At 53.8% G+C, this 13,823-nt stretch overlaps 1 protein-coding gene across 1 annotated transcript in view; it reads left to right on the top strand.

Annotated features, from left to right (window-relative positions):
* Positions 1-11,794, top strand: part of LOC104546046 (rho GTPase-activating protein 26-like) — a gene marked incomplete at its 5' end in the record, with an annotated part of 39,575 nt that extends 27,781 nt beyond the window's left edge. The window contains one exon of the mRNA XM_010191335.1: positions 11,593-11,794. Within this exon, the coding sequence (XP_010189637.1) occupies positions 11,593-11,794 (202 nt within the window). The remainder of the gene's footprint in view (positions 1-11,592) is intronic.
* Between the last annotated feature and the right edge of the window lie 2,029 nt (positions 11,795-13,823).

Here is a 13,823-nt window from a genome sequence, read left to right as displayed (position 1 = left end):
CTCGCGTGCGCAGGGGCTGTTCTGGGGGGCTGTAGGGGGCTCCCCATGGCCCTCCCGGCCCCAGGGCTCTTCTAAACAAACCGGTTGATAAAAGCCAGATGAAAGGAGATAAAGCTTCAGATCTGCCCATGGTTGGAGGGAGGGGAGTGGGACACAGAGGGTGGGCTCTGCCCCCCCGGGTGATGTGCGTGGGGGTGCTCTGGGGTGGGACTGGGGGGTTTTGGGTGTCCCCAGCGAAGCCAAAGGGCCCTGTGCTTCCCGCAGGGGATTGCCGCATCTGCTCCTGCGTTTTTGGTGGGTTTTTTTTTTATTTAAAATAACGTCTGAGTAATCGAGATTTGCGTTTTTATCAGATGAGCTCCAAGCTGTTTCTCACAGGGTTACTGCGGGGATCTCCCGTGCTAAAAGCAGATCTGTGTGGGTCAGGCACACAGAGTCTGTCCCACCTTTCTTGCTTCTCCTGTTTTTTGGTTTGGTTTCTGGTTTGCTGTCGCTTACGGGAACGCGGGGCTGCTCCTGTGGCGTGGGTTTGCCGTTAATAACGGTAATAAAACTGCCCTAACACAGCTGATACCCTAAGAAATAGCCAGTGAAGGGGATTTCTGCCTCTTGGCACTGCCTCCTGTCCCGTGTTGCGGTGCCTGGGTGGTTCTGTGCTGTGAAACGGAGCGAGAGCGATCCCTGTCCGTGCTCCCTCACTGGGAACGTGATGCTGCAGATTTCCTCCTCCGCTCTGCAGACCCCCCTGCCAGCAAAACTCCCCATTACCGTGTCATTCTGTGACCCACGAGTAGGTGCAGCCTTGAATGTTCCTTCCTGGGACGTGGTCACGCTGTCAGGATCCCTGTGATAAACCCAGCTGTGATTTACTGCTCCCACAAGAGGGGTGACCTCGTTGGGGAGACGTCTTAATGAGGGGATCTCTCTGGTGTGATGTCTTAATGAGGGGATCTCTTTGGGGTGATGCTTTAATGAGGGGATTTCTTTGGGGTGATGTTTTAATGAGGGGATCTCTTTGGGGTGATGTTTTAATGAGGGGATCTCCTTGCTGTGATGCTTTAATGAGGGGATCTCTTTGGTGTGATGTTTTAATGAGGGGATCTCTTTGGGGTGATGCTTTAATGAGGGGATCTCTCTGGTGTGATGTTTTAATGAGGGGATCTCCTTGGTTTGATGTTTCAGTGAGGGGATCTCCTTGCTGTGATGTTTTAATGAGGGGATTTCTTTGGGGTGATGCTTTAATGAGGGGATCTCTCAGTTGTGGTGTTTTAATAAGGGGATCTCTGTATTCTGGGATGTTTTCCCCACTGTTCCTGGCTGGGAAAGGAGGCAAACAGCACTTCCACAGCCCATCACCTAGCAACACGCTGCTGCTCACACGCTTCCCAGTTGTTTTGCTGCAGATCTCTCCCTTCGGCCCAGCACCTCTCTCCACGAATGGCTACGCCGGAGTTTCAGGTGCTTTTCTACCAACAGAACGTGCCAGCTCCAATTAAACCCATTTACTTTCTCCCTACCAAATAAGTTAAAGCAGCTCAAAGCGACGCGGGGGCACACGGCGCTGCAGAGAATGGCCACTTTTGTTAGCGGGCCTGCCGTATCATCCCTTTTTCTTCTTTTATTACGTGCTTTCTCACCGAGGAGTAAAAGCTTTGGAGGTGCAGAGCAGGATTTCACTCCATGCATCGCTTTTTGTGCATCGCTTTGTGCATCCCCCATCCCGAGAAAGGAGCAGGGCCGCCCCTGCCTGCGCATCCTCTCCTGGGATAAGGTCAGAGCCCCTCAGGAGGCTGCAGGAGCCGTGTGTGTACGTGTAGTTAGCAGAATTAATTATCTCCAATCGCTCGCAGCTGCGGCCTGGCCGGCGGTGACTCTTCCCCTTTGTTTTTGCTGCGGTGGTGTTTTCTAGTTTACGTGTTTCAACCAACGTGACGGTGATCGCTATCTCTAGCACAAGTTGTTTTCCACTTAGCAGCGCCCTGGCTTTTCCATGGGCTCTGCAGAGCGGCTGCTATCGACCGTGGGGCCCCCAAATCCAGCAATCCCCCCCCCACCTCGGCAGGACAGGGGTGCAGGGCGTTTCGGAGGGCTCGCTGCCGAACCCAGGGATTGCTGCCTCCAGGTCTTCTGCCTGAAAGTACAACACGGTGCCTGTTTGCCTTGCGTGGAGCCGGTCCCGTCCTTGGCAGCCCCGGCCCGTGGGGTCCCATCAGCGGCGCTGGCCATGGGGCGCTGTGCACCCGCCGGTTTTGGGAGCCCCGTGGAGGCGCCTGGGCGAGATACGGGGCGGCCGCTTACCCCAGAAACGCGCTTTTCCTCGCGTTGCTTCCCCCGTTTCCCCCCGAAGGTGCAGGCGGCGCGGAGGCTGACGCCTCTTGGCACGGCAGTTCTGATTTCATCCCCGTGGCAGCTGTTTGCGCTGCTGTCTGGTAACTATTCATTTGCTTGATTTATGTATTACTTCCAGTAAGTCATTCTTGTCCAGGACGTTCTGGAAATTTCCACTAGCCGCTCAGGCCCCAGGATGCGCTGCTCTCGTCTGCTCCTCGCCCGATTCGGCTGCCAAAAGAAAGCGGCGAGCGAGCTCCGTGACCTGGCGTGGCCAGGCAGCGATCCTCCCCAAAACACTGCTTTTCTTGCCTGGTTTTGATCCCCGTGGATCGTGGCACCGCTGGGAGAATCCCTGGGAGTTTGAGAGCCCCAAAGGGTCTGCGTGCTCCCATGGGTGCCAAAAGGCACCGGCACCCAAGGGTGCCTCCCCGTAGGCTCGCTCTGCCTTGGAGCTGGATCCTCCTGGCTCTCGCTGTGCATTTTTCCCCTTATTTCCCCCCTTATTTTCCTTAATTTTCCCCCTAGTTTCCCTTATTTTTCCCCTTATTTTCCTTATTTTTTCCCTTATTTCCCCCCTTATTTCCCCCCTTATTTCCCCCCTTATTTCCCCCCTTATTTTCCCCTTATTTTCCCCTTATTTTTCCCCTTATTTTTCCCCTTATTTTTCCCTTATTTTTCCCTTATTTTCCCTTATTTCCCCCTTATTTTACCCTCATTTTCCCCTTATTTTTTCCCTTATTTTACCCTTATTCCCTTATTTCCCCCCTTATTTCCCTTATTTTTCCCCTTATTCCCTTATTTTTCCCCCTTGTTTTCCTTATTTTTCCCCTTATTTTCCTTAAGTTTTCCCTTATTTCCCTTATTTCCCCTTATTTTCCCCCTTATTTTCCCCCGTTGTTTTCCTTATTTTTCTTCCCTTATTTTCCTTCTTTTTTCCCCTTGTTTTCCTTCTTTTTTCCCCTTATTTTCCTTCCTTTTTCCCTTTTCCTCCTGTTTTGTGGATCTGTTTTGTATCTTGGTTTGGAGCATCCAGTGGTGGGAGCTGGGGAGCGCTGTGCTTCTGTCCTGTGCTGCACCCGGTGCCACCGGGCACCCCCAGAGCCGCTGCGTTGAGGTGTCCCCAGTCCCATCTGACCCACGGCACTGGGAGGGGATGTCCCGCGGTGGTTTTGAAAACTCAGCTCTACGCACATCATCCTCTTCCCAATGGGAGCTGAGCCCGCTCGGATCAATAGAAACCCCCTCTGTGTTAGTGCTTGGCCACTATTCCCAGTTGATTTTGCTGTCCCCCCATGGGAAAAGCCATTGGAGCCAGCTGCACGTTCTGCCCTAACATCTCCCTTCTTTTTGTAGGGTTTCTGCATTGGGCTCCTGCTGATGATTTTACCTCTAACGTGGTTTGCTCGGGGTCAGCTCTTCCAAGCGGGGAGCTCTGCGGGGAGGACGGTGCCTGCCCCGTGCCTTTGCTGCCCCCGAAATCCTGCATGGACCTCCCTGGCCATCACTTAGATGCTCTTGTTCTGTTTGCAAATGGCCTGCATGTGGCTTTTTTCTGCTCCCACAAAATAATCCTCTGGATATTGGTAACGTGCAGGGAGAGCAGCTCCTTCCTCCCGCTCCGGTTTGGCGTGCGTTACCCCCGGTACACGGCAGCAGCACCGTCCCGAGCTGCGTTTGCAGTCAGCAGCGGGGCTAACGATGGCGCTGTCAACACGTCCCCATGTTTTCCTGTGGTTTTCTCGGCTCAGGACCTGCGGGAAGGGAGGTCCTTTCTGACCCCTGAAGCCCTTCTGCGGGAGGCAGCCCCTGCTCGAGGAGCCTCACTGAACTGCAGGATCATTAAGGTTGGAAAAGCCCTCTAAGATCATCAAATCGACCCATCAACCCACCCCCACCATGGCCACCAAACCACGTCCCCAAGTGCCACATCCACACGGTTTTGAACCCCTGCGGGGATGGGGCTCCACCACTGCCTTGGGCAGCTCAACGCTTTGGGCCCCTGCTGCGCTCCTCTCATCCCTCCCTCGTGTGCTTTACCTGGGGAGCGGGGATGCTCTCAACCAGTGCAGGTTTAGGAGGTACTGGGAGGTTCACAGTGTTACTGGTGGTTCACAGTGCTACTGGGGGGTGCACAGTGCTACTGGGAGGTGCACAGTGTTACTGGGGGTTCACAGTGCTATTGGGGGTTCACAGTGTTACTGGGAGGTGCACAGTGTTACTGGGGGTTCACAGTGCTATTGGGGGTTCACAGTGTTACTGGGAGGTGCACAGTGTTACTGGGGGTTCACAGTGCTATTGGGGGTTCACAGTGTTACTGGGAGGTGCACAGTGTTACTGGGGGTTCACAGTGCTATTGGGGGTTCACAGTGTTACTGGGAGGTGCACAGTGTTACTGGGGGTTCACAGTGCTATTGGGGGTTCACAGTGTTACTGGGAGGTGCACAGTGTTACTGGGGGTTCACAGTGCTATTGGGGGTTCACAGTGTTACTGGGAGGTGCACAGTGTTACTGGGGGTTCACAGTGCTATTGGGGGTTCACAGTGTTACTGGGAGGTGCACAGTGTTACTGGGGGTTCACAGTGCTATTGGGGGTTCACAGTGTTACTGGGAGGTGCACAGTGTTACTGGGGGTTCACAGTGCTATTGGGGGTTCACAGTGTTACTGGGAGGTGCACAGTGTTACTGGGGGTTCCCCGGGCTATTTGGGTTACTGGGAGGTGCACAGTGTTACTGGGGGTTCACAGTGCTATTGGGGGTTCACAGTGTTACTGGGGGACACGGTGCTGCTGGGGCTGTGTGTGTCCCAGGGATGCTGGGTGCACCGTACAAAGCACAAAGCTGTGTGCGTGCCCTCCCCCTCGCCAGCTCTGGCTCCCTCTTTCTCTGCCGGTTTTGTTTTTAATACGAGATTCTGCAGAATTTAGGAAAAAAAAAAAAGCCATTAAAAAACCCGTAGGTGTTAGCTGTGTTTTTTGGGCTTGGCTTCCTGTAATGTGTGAATTAGCAAAAGGTTTTGTTCTGCTTCTGCAAATGAACTTTTCACCTCCTAGGCCTGGATTGGCCGTAGATTTGCTGTTTGCATTTGCTGGTAGCTTTTTCTTCAAAAAGCCCTTTTATTTTGTGAAAGCTGCCCCATTTTCGGCTGGAGACGAATGCACTTGGGAGGCTGCAGCAGCTCTTATCAGCTTCTTCGCAGCTCTGTATCTTGATCGCACCTAAGAGTCATCTCTCCAGATATGATAACTGGTGTCTTAAATTAGGCTGAAGCTTGCGTTGGACCTGGCATTTGGTAGCACCTCGAGCACGGGGTTTGCTGGGGAGTTGCTGTGGCCAAACGGCATCGCCAGCACCGGGCCCTCTGCGTTCCCCTGCCGTGAATTCCTCAACGTGGTGGAAACACGTCGTTACCTGGGTTCTTTTTAATTGCTTATCGCGGCGAAACCGAAACTGTGAGCAGAATCAGATTGAATCTAGGGTGAGCGAAAGATTTCCAATAAGAGCTGGCGGCGCCTCCTCCGTCCCCGCAGACGGAGTGGGATGGAGGTGTTTTGGGGAGGGCTGCTCTCGGTTGCTCCTTACGCCCAGCGCTGAACCAAGTGCAGCTTCGTGGAGCATCGTGGGGTGTGCGGGTTGGCCCCGCGTGTGTGGTGGGGGCACCAAATGTGGGGTTTTTGCAATCGTTGGGCAAGGCCTTGTTTCACAGGTAAAGATGGGACGAGCATTTCACCTGCTGGGGTTACCCGTGATTTAATTTACTCTGTAAAGCTGGTTATTCCTGTATTCCCTTTCCTTTCATGCAAACGGTTTTTATCAAGAGTTCAGTGTTTTGGAAGGAAGCGCGCTGACCTTGCGGTTGTGAAGCAAACGTGCTCCAAAATACCCCCGAACCTCCCATGCTGCCGAGCTTTCAGTGCATTTCTTGCTAACGCATACACGGCCTTCCAGGCTTTTATTGCTCTGCTGGCTGCCTGGGTTTTCTCACAGAAATAATTGGGGATTTCTGTTTGCAGAGGAACTGGGGACGCTGGGAGCGGTGGTGGCCGAGCATGGGGCTGCAGGGGATGGCCATAGCCCCACCACAGCACGAGCGCTAATGGGTTAAATAACTGTTAATTTGCTGAAGAGGAGAGGTGTAACTGAGTGCAGCGGTGACATTTGATCATCAGCTCATGGCTGCGCTGTGGGCATCAGTGGAAACGCGTCAGGGCTGTGCCACTCATGTTGGGGTCCCCAACCAGTGCCCCCCGAGACCTCCCGTGGCTCTCCGCTTGCCCAAGGGCAGAGGGTGGCTTTGGGAAGCCGCATGAGGAGCATTGCAGCACCATCCGCGTTTCCCATGCGGGTCGCAGCACGCACGGCATTGGCACCATGAGGCTCGCCCACACCGAGCCGCAGTTCGGCCTCTGCGCCTGCTCCGTGCGGTACGAGCGCGTTTCCCTTTAGTTGGGTTTTTTCCCTGGGAGCCAACCCCAGCACCCAGCCTGGTTCACAGGGGAATAAAGTGAGTCCCGTCGGAGCAAGTCAAACCATGCAGGGGCAGCACGGCCACTCACCAAAACCCCTTCATCCTCCACGTCCAGTGGCTTTCAGGAAGGTTCTCCTTGTCTTTGCCAGGAGGTTTTGCATCTCCCTGGTGGTCTGTCGTGTGGGGTTGGGCTGGCGGTTGGACTTGATCATCCTGGAGGTCTCTTCCATCCCTAACATCTCCGCAAATTTCCATTTCCAGTCCCCTCTGTTTCTGATATCGCAAGAGAGGAGCCTTGATTTTTAAAACACCTCCTTTTACCGACTCGGAATATCTTCATCATTATTGGTACTAGTCTTGTTTTAACCCTTTCCTTCAAGCTTGCTGTTGACAAAGCTCGGTGCTGGGCTCCTGTTCGTGGGCGCTGTGGCTCCTGGCCCCGCTCTCCACCCGCACGCTCGTCAGCTGCGGCCCAATTGAGCGCAGCAATGCACGGGGACGGCTCGAGTGCACCCAGGACCATTTCCCAGAACTCGTTAGGTTTTACCCGATAAACACCACCAATTGTGTGCGCCCACTCGCTCCAGATTAACCAGGGGGCACTGCGGGGTCGCTCCCATCCATAGGTGCCTCTCGTCCCGTGTGCTGTCTGCATTCCCGGTGCTTTTTGTCTTCCATTCATGCCCAGACTTGTTGAATTTCTACTTCCTAAGTAATTTTAGAGCTTGCTAAGCCTCCGCGCGTTGACTTTTCACGTTAAATAGAAGCTGTAACGGTGGTGGCAGACAGAAAACACCGCCCTACCTGTCGCGATGCGAATTAGCTGCGCTATTTTCCACCCCGTAAGGTCCTGGCAGGGCAGCCAGAACAAGCACTTTGTTTTCCGAGCTTTGTCCCAGGCCTGGAAATAGAAACACTCCAGACTTTGCCTTTTGTTCCCTGGCAGATGTTTGTTTTTCGCAGAGATTTTTTTTCTCTGAATCAGGCAAGATACTTGAGCCGCTCACAGCGCTCTTTGGCTCAGGCTTGTGTATGTGTGTGTTATATATCGGTGGAGGCAGCGGCACGCACCGGCTGGGTCGTGTCCGTCGGTATTAAATAACAGCACCGATGCCCCTTCACAGCCCCGAGATCTCGCTTTGTGTCACCCTCAGCTCCGCTCCCTGCAGGTCGCCGGAGAAGCAAATGAGTTCTTTAATTGGCTTGCCATGAGGATGAATGGGAGCTGTTGACTGAAGGGACCGCGATCGTTAACGTCTGTGAAATGAAAGAGGGCCGGGGCAGCGCTCCCCAGCCCCAGCGCCCCCGGCTCCGCTGCGTCTCTGCTCCTTCGCCCGGTGCTGACTGCAAACCAGCGCAACGCCGAAATATTTACTGCTCCTCTGCGCCCAAGCTCGACTACCAATTACTCTGTATTAAATTATGGCTGGCCGGGCCGGTGGTTGTACGGTATCCAAGCAACCCGGGCGTAATCTGATTTAACGCACAAGGAGGATTTACGCCGCTCCCGTTCCCCTTCGGTTTTCGGAAGGGGAATGCAAAGCGAGCGGGCGCCCACAGCCGTGGCTGGGCTCTGCTCGTTGGGGATGCGTTGCAGGTATTTACACCTGGGGAGGTTTTCTTCCCCAAAGGGTTCTCAGCACTGGCAGGGGCTGCCCAGGGCAGTGAGGGAGTCCCCATCCCTGCAGGGGTTTGAAACCGTGTGGATGTGGCACCTGGGGACGTGATTTGGTGGCCATGGGTCAATCAGTGTTGGTTGAAATCGGGCACTGGCTCCTGCTGCGGGTGTTGCATCCTCAAATCTGTGGCTTTAGGAAAGCACCTATGGGGTTGGGCATTGGGCCGTCCTCTCTCAATTCACCATTATCATTTTTCAGCACATTAGGAGGATGTTTGTGGACTGGTTTGCTTTTGCTTATATGGATGGCGTCATTTTGGGGGCTAAATCTGATGTTCATCTTATAAACGTTGTTATTTCTGTCTGTGCTTTACTGGCTCATTACAGGGTGGCAATAAGTAAAGAAAACCCAAAATTTTTTGGGTACCTAATTACTCCTTTGGGGACTTGGGTGAAACTCCTGTGGTTTAGTACCACAAGACTCCAAATTGTGGTACTTTACTCCAAGTTCTTTACTGAGAGGGTCGTCAGAAGCTGGCACAGGCTGCCCAGGGAGGTGGTGGAGTCACCATCCCTGGATGTGTTTAAAGAGCGGGTAGACGAGGTACTTAGGGATATGGTTTAGGGGGTAGACAGGAACGGTTGGACGTGATGATCTCAGAGGGCTTTTCCAACCGAGCGATTCTGTGATTCTGTGAAATTACAATAAGCACGAGAATTAACTTTACAGATCGGCACCCATCAACCTTGTGATTATGCGGTTTTGCAACGCTTCCTGGGCATTCTGTGCCCCTTTTCCTAAATCTGGTCATCCTTTAATGCCCCTCTATACGGCCGTTAGTGCAACGCCTGATTTTCGATGTTCTGGAAAGTATAAAGGCTTATCGCGGGCAAGTTATCGTCTACACCAACATCGGTGCAGCTGCTTTTGGAGCAGGGTAACTTACAGTGAATCATCACGCAGATAATCACAGCATCCTATGATTTTGTGTGTAACGGGGGTGGGGTGTGCAGCATGCGAAAGGTGAAGCGCCAGTGATGGGTGCTTGGGTCTGGGTGCTCAGCCCCAGCCGGGAACCCATGAGCGGCTCAGCCTGCAATAATTAACAGGAGAGCACAGCTGCCTGGCCCTAATGAGCCAATTGATTAGAGCGACGTGTTACATGGTGAGGGTAATGAGAAACGGAGGGAGCTCGTTTTCTCAGGCTTAGATCAATTCAGTTGGTTATTTTATACATGAGCGTTGTTTCACCAACCGCAGCAGATCTTTACAGCTATTGTTTTATTAGGAATTTTCCAAACTATTCGAGTTGTAGGTACTTGGGTTTTTTTCTCCCCAAAATCCAAATAGGAGCACGGGAACGTGTGTCTGAACTGCGGATGACAATGTCGTTCGTAGATGTCTCGACAAGGAGGTGGGTTGGGGTGGGAGAAAGGGTTTGGATCCCTATGGAAGTAGAGATTTTTCCTCTAAATAAGCAGGTTTTTTCCTAAGCAAGAATTCATTTCCTATTGGACTTCCTCTGCCTTCCTCTCCGCTCCGTGAGGTTGTCACCCCTGAAAAAACACTGAAGAGTCAAGTGAGATTTGGGTGAAAAAGGATGGAAAGCATCTTTCCTGTGACCCTGCTCTGGCAGAGCTTGGTCTGGGTGATCTCCAGAGCTCCCTTCCCACCCCAAACATTTTCTCTTAAGCCAGCCCTAGCTTAGGCTGCGCTGAATTGAGCTGAGCGTGCACAGGAATGAGCACTGTGACAGGAGTGAAGCTCATGGCAGTCATTTCTGGGGACAAGCCAGCAAGATCTCGGCCTCACGTTGTGGCAGCCTACTGCGTTTGTCCAGGGAAAACGGGAGAGGAAGAGGAAAGGGAAAGGCACTTACACCCCTCTGAGGCTGAGATCGTGTGATCGCACTGCCTGGGGTTGTCGGGTTTCCTGGTTGAAGAGGTCAGGAGAAAACCACAGGAAAGCGTCGCCGCGATGGGGCTGTGGGGCTTCCACCGCAGGTCCCCGCTGCGTCACCTGTACGTGTGCTGGTGTGTGACAGCCAGAGCCCGCGATACCCGGAGAGCTCGGTCTGTGCCTCATGGGGATCCATTGGGAAAGGGCAGTGTCAGGAGGAAGGAGCCAGGCTCTGCTCTGGGATGGGCAATGCCAGGACAAGGGGCAATGGTCCCAAGCTGGAGCACAGGAGGTTCAAGCTGAAGATGAGGCCTAACTCTGTCAGTGTGAGGGTTCTGGAGCATGGCCCAGGCTGCCCAGAGAGGTTGTGGAGTCTCCTTGTGTGGAGACACCCAAAGCCCTGGCCGTGTTCCTGTGTGACTGCTCTGGTGATCCTGCTGTGGCAGGGGTTGCACTGGGGGAGCTTTCCAGGTCCCTTCCAACTTCTCACATTCTGGGATTCAACCACACGTTGCCATGGACCATCCCAGCACCCGGACACAGAGGGAGACCCTCCAGGTTGCATCCCCCATCGTGTGACAACTGGAGCTCATGGTACCCAGAGAGCTTGGTCCATCCCTCAACTCGATGTTTCCATGGACCATCCCAGCACCTGGACACTCCAGGGCTGAGGATGTGCCCCGTTAGGGCTGATGATGCTTTGCACTGCTCAGACCAGGGCCCAGACTGCAGCTGGTCCAAAGTAACCCCCCCAAAACACACATCAGTGTCTGTGTCGGTGGATTCCTCCCTGGGGTGGAGAGGGACGCGTGTGAGGGTCCGGGGTGAAGCCCCATCTTCCCCTTGCCCCCTGTCTGGTTGTGCTGGATGGGGCTGACCTCTGGTGCAGGCGGAACTGAAACGGGTGAGAAGGAGCTGGATTTTGGAACAAATGAGGTCACTTGTTCGGTTGGACAGCAGCGTGTGTCCGAGGTCCAGCAAGTTGTTTTCAGAAGGGTTTTCAGCATTAATGATTCAAGATGTTTTCCTGGGAGTGGTTTGCAATGTGAGACTCGGTGGCCGGCGCAGTGCCGGGGTTTGCAGGGATGAGTCAATCTCGTAACACAACAGTTAAATCTGTACTTTTCCACATGGCTGGGCCTTCAAGGAGCAGTGAAAAAATGCAAAGAGCATCGGGAGCTTGGTGCCAGCCATCAGGGAGGGGAGATTTCCATGCGGATTGGTTCCAGCACCTGCTTTTTCTTGATTTTTTGCCTTCATTTTTTGTTTCTTTTCCAGGGTCGCAAATAACCACAAGCAGAACCTGATGACCGTTGCTAATCTGGGTGTGGTGTTTGGGCCGACGCTGCTGCGACCTCAGGAGGAAACCGTCGCTGCCATTATGGACATCAAATTTCAGAACATCGTGATTGAGATTCTGATAGAAAACCATGAGAAGGTAACGGCCTCCCTTGCTTCCTTCGGCGCCGTTAATGGGTGACAACCAATTTGGCTGTCGTTACGAATTGTGGCCCTCTTTCCTGGGCGTTCCCACTGGCGATGGGTGCGACTCGGGACGTGGCGTAGAGGCTCCGAAGCTGGCAGATTTTGGGCTGGTGTTGTGTAACCAGCACTGCTGGTAACCAGCTTTTTTATGGGCATTTCCAACAACATTGATGTGCTAAATGATGATGTATTTGGGTTTTTTGGCCATGGGGATGTTCTTGTGTGTCAGTGAAGCAGGGTCATCTCGGTGGCCCTCCCTCCCGGCCCCGTGGGGGTGGCTGCAGGCAAACAGCACCGTGAAGAAATGCCATTCTCTTCTAAATTCAGACAGTTTCCTGTTCACACTCTTGGTTTTGGTTGGAAAGAAGTAACTAATTAGGATTAGTTTAGCATTTAGGCAGAGGCAAGCGTGCCCCTGAGCAGGGTTTTCCTCACGGACATCTTGAAGATGCTTTGTGCAGGTTCCCCAGGCACTTCTGCTGCAAAGGGGCATGGAAAGCGCGGGCAGTGGGGATGGGGAGACAGTGCCCGTGGCTCACGTGAAAACATTTCCTGCGTGGGCGTGGGAAGGCTGTGGTGATTATTTGGGGTGGAGGAGCTGTTTTCTTCTCCATTGTAATGTAGTGGTAGTGGTGGCTTCGTGCTGAGTTGCTGTGCTGAGGGCACCAACTCCATCGGCTGGCGTCCGGGGGGGAGTCCATGAGGGATTTGTGCAGTGATGGTGGTGGCTGGGCTGCAGGGCTTTGCTCAGCCAAATCCCAGCTCCTGCCCCTGTGGTTTCCCTTTCTTAGGAGTCATTTACAGCACCAGCAGAAGGGTGACTGTACCTTGGATACGAACCTTCATCACCAGTTAACGCTGCAGGGGGACAAACCTGCTGCACCGTGTCCCTGTGCCCGGGGACCTCGGGGGCAGCTGGGGCTGAAGCTGTGGGGTGCTGAGATGCTCTTGGGGATATCAGGGGCCTCATAGGGCTTGGGGAGCTCATAGGGCTTGGAGGTCTCATAAAGTTTGGGGAGTTCATAGGGCTTGGGGATCTCATAGTGCTCACAGGGCTTGGGGAGCTTATAGGGCTTGGAGGTCTCATAAAGTTTGGGGAGTTCATAGGGCTTGGGGTCTCATAGTGCTCACAGGGCTTGGGGAGCTCATGGAGCTTGGGGAGCTTATAGGGCTTGGAGGTCTCATAGACCTCACATATAAAGTTTGGGGAGTTCATAGGGCTTGGGGATCTCATAGTGCTCACAGGGCTTGGGGAGCTTATAGGGCTTGGAGGTCTCATAAAGTTTGGGGAGTTCATAGGGCTTGGGGTCTCATAGTGCTCACAGGGCTTGGGGAGCTTATAGGGCTTGGAGGTCTCATAGACCTCACAGGGCTCAAGGGGCTCACGGGCCTTGGAGAGCTTATAGGGCTTGGGGGACTCATAGGGCTTGGAGGTCTCATAGGGCTCATGGGGCTTGCGGGGCTCACAGAGTTTGTGGGGCTCATAGGGCTCATAGGGCTTGGGGGGCTCATAGGGCTCATGGGGCTTGGGGGGCTCATGGGGCTTAGAGGGCTCATAGGGCTCATGGGGCTTGAAGGGCTCATAGGGCTTGGGGGGCTCATAGGGCTTGGAGGTCTCATAGGGCTCATGGGGCTTGCGGGGCTCACAGAGTTTGTGGGGCTCATAGGGCTCATAGGGCTTGGGGGGCTCATAGGGCTTGGAGGTCTCATAGGGCTCACAGGGCTTGGGGGGCTCATAGGGCTTGGAGGTCTCATAGGGCTCATGGGGCTTGGAGGGCTCATAGGGCTTGGGGGGCTCAGAGGGTTCATGGGGCTGGGGCCATCTACAGCTCCCACTTTAAACAAGGATGCTGTGAGCAAAACGCCTCTGAACCCATGTCCCCATTTCCCCAGGGCTCTCGGGAAAAGACCCTGGGAAGGACAGGGCTAGGAAGACATAACTCCAAGAGAGGAAAATCTCTTACCTGCAGCGTTAGTGCCGGCGCAGCTCCCACTTCAGGACTGTTCCTTTTGGGTGTATTTCT

This window comes from Mesitornis unicolor, unplaced genomic scaffold, assembly GCF_000695765.1.
Source record: "Mesitornis unicolor isolate BGI_N332 unplaced genomic scaffold, ASM69576v1 scaffold9159, whole genome shotgun sequence".
Taxonomy (NCBI): domain Eukaryota; kingdom Metazoa; phylum Chordata; class Aves; order Mesitornithiformes; family Mesitornithidae; genus Mesitornis; species Mesitornis unicolor.
The sequence above is the reverse complement of the archived record's forward strand: the minus strand, read 5'-3'. Positions and strand labels throughout refer to the sequence as shown.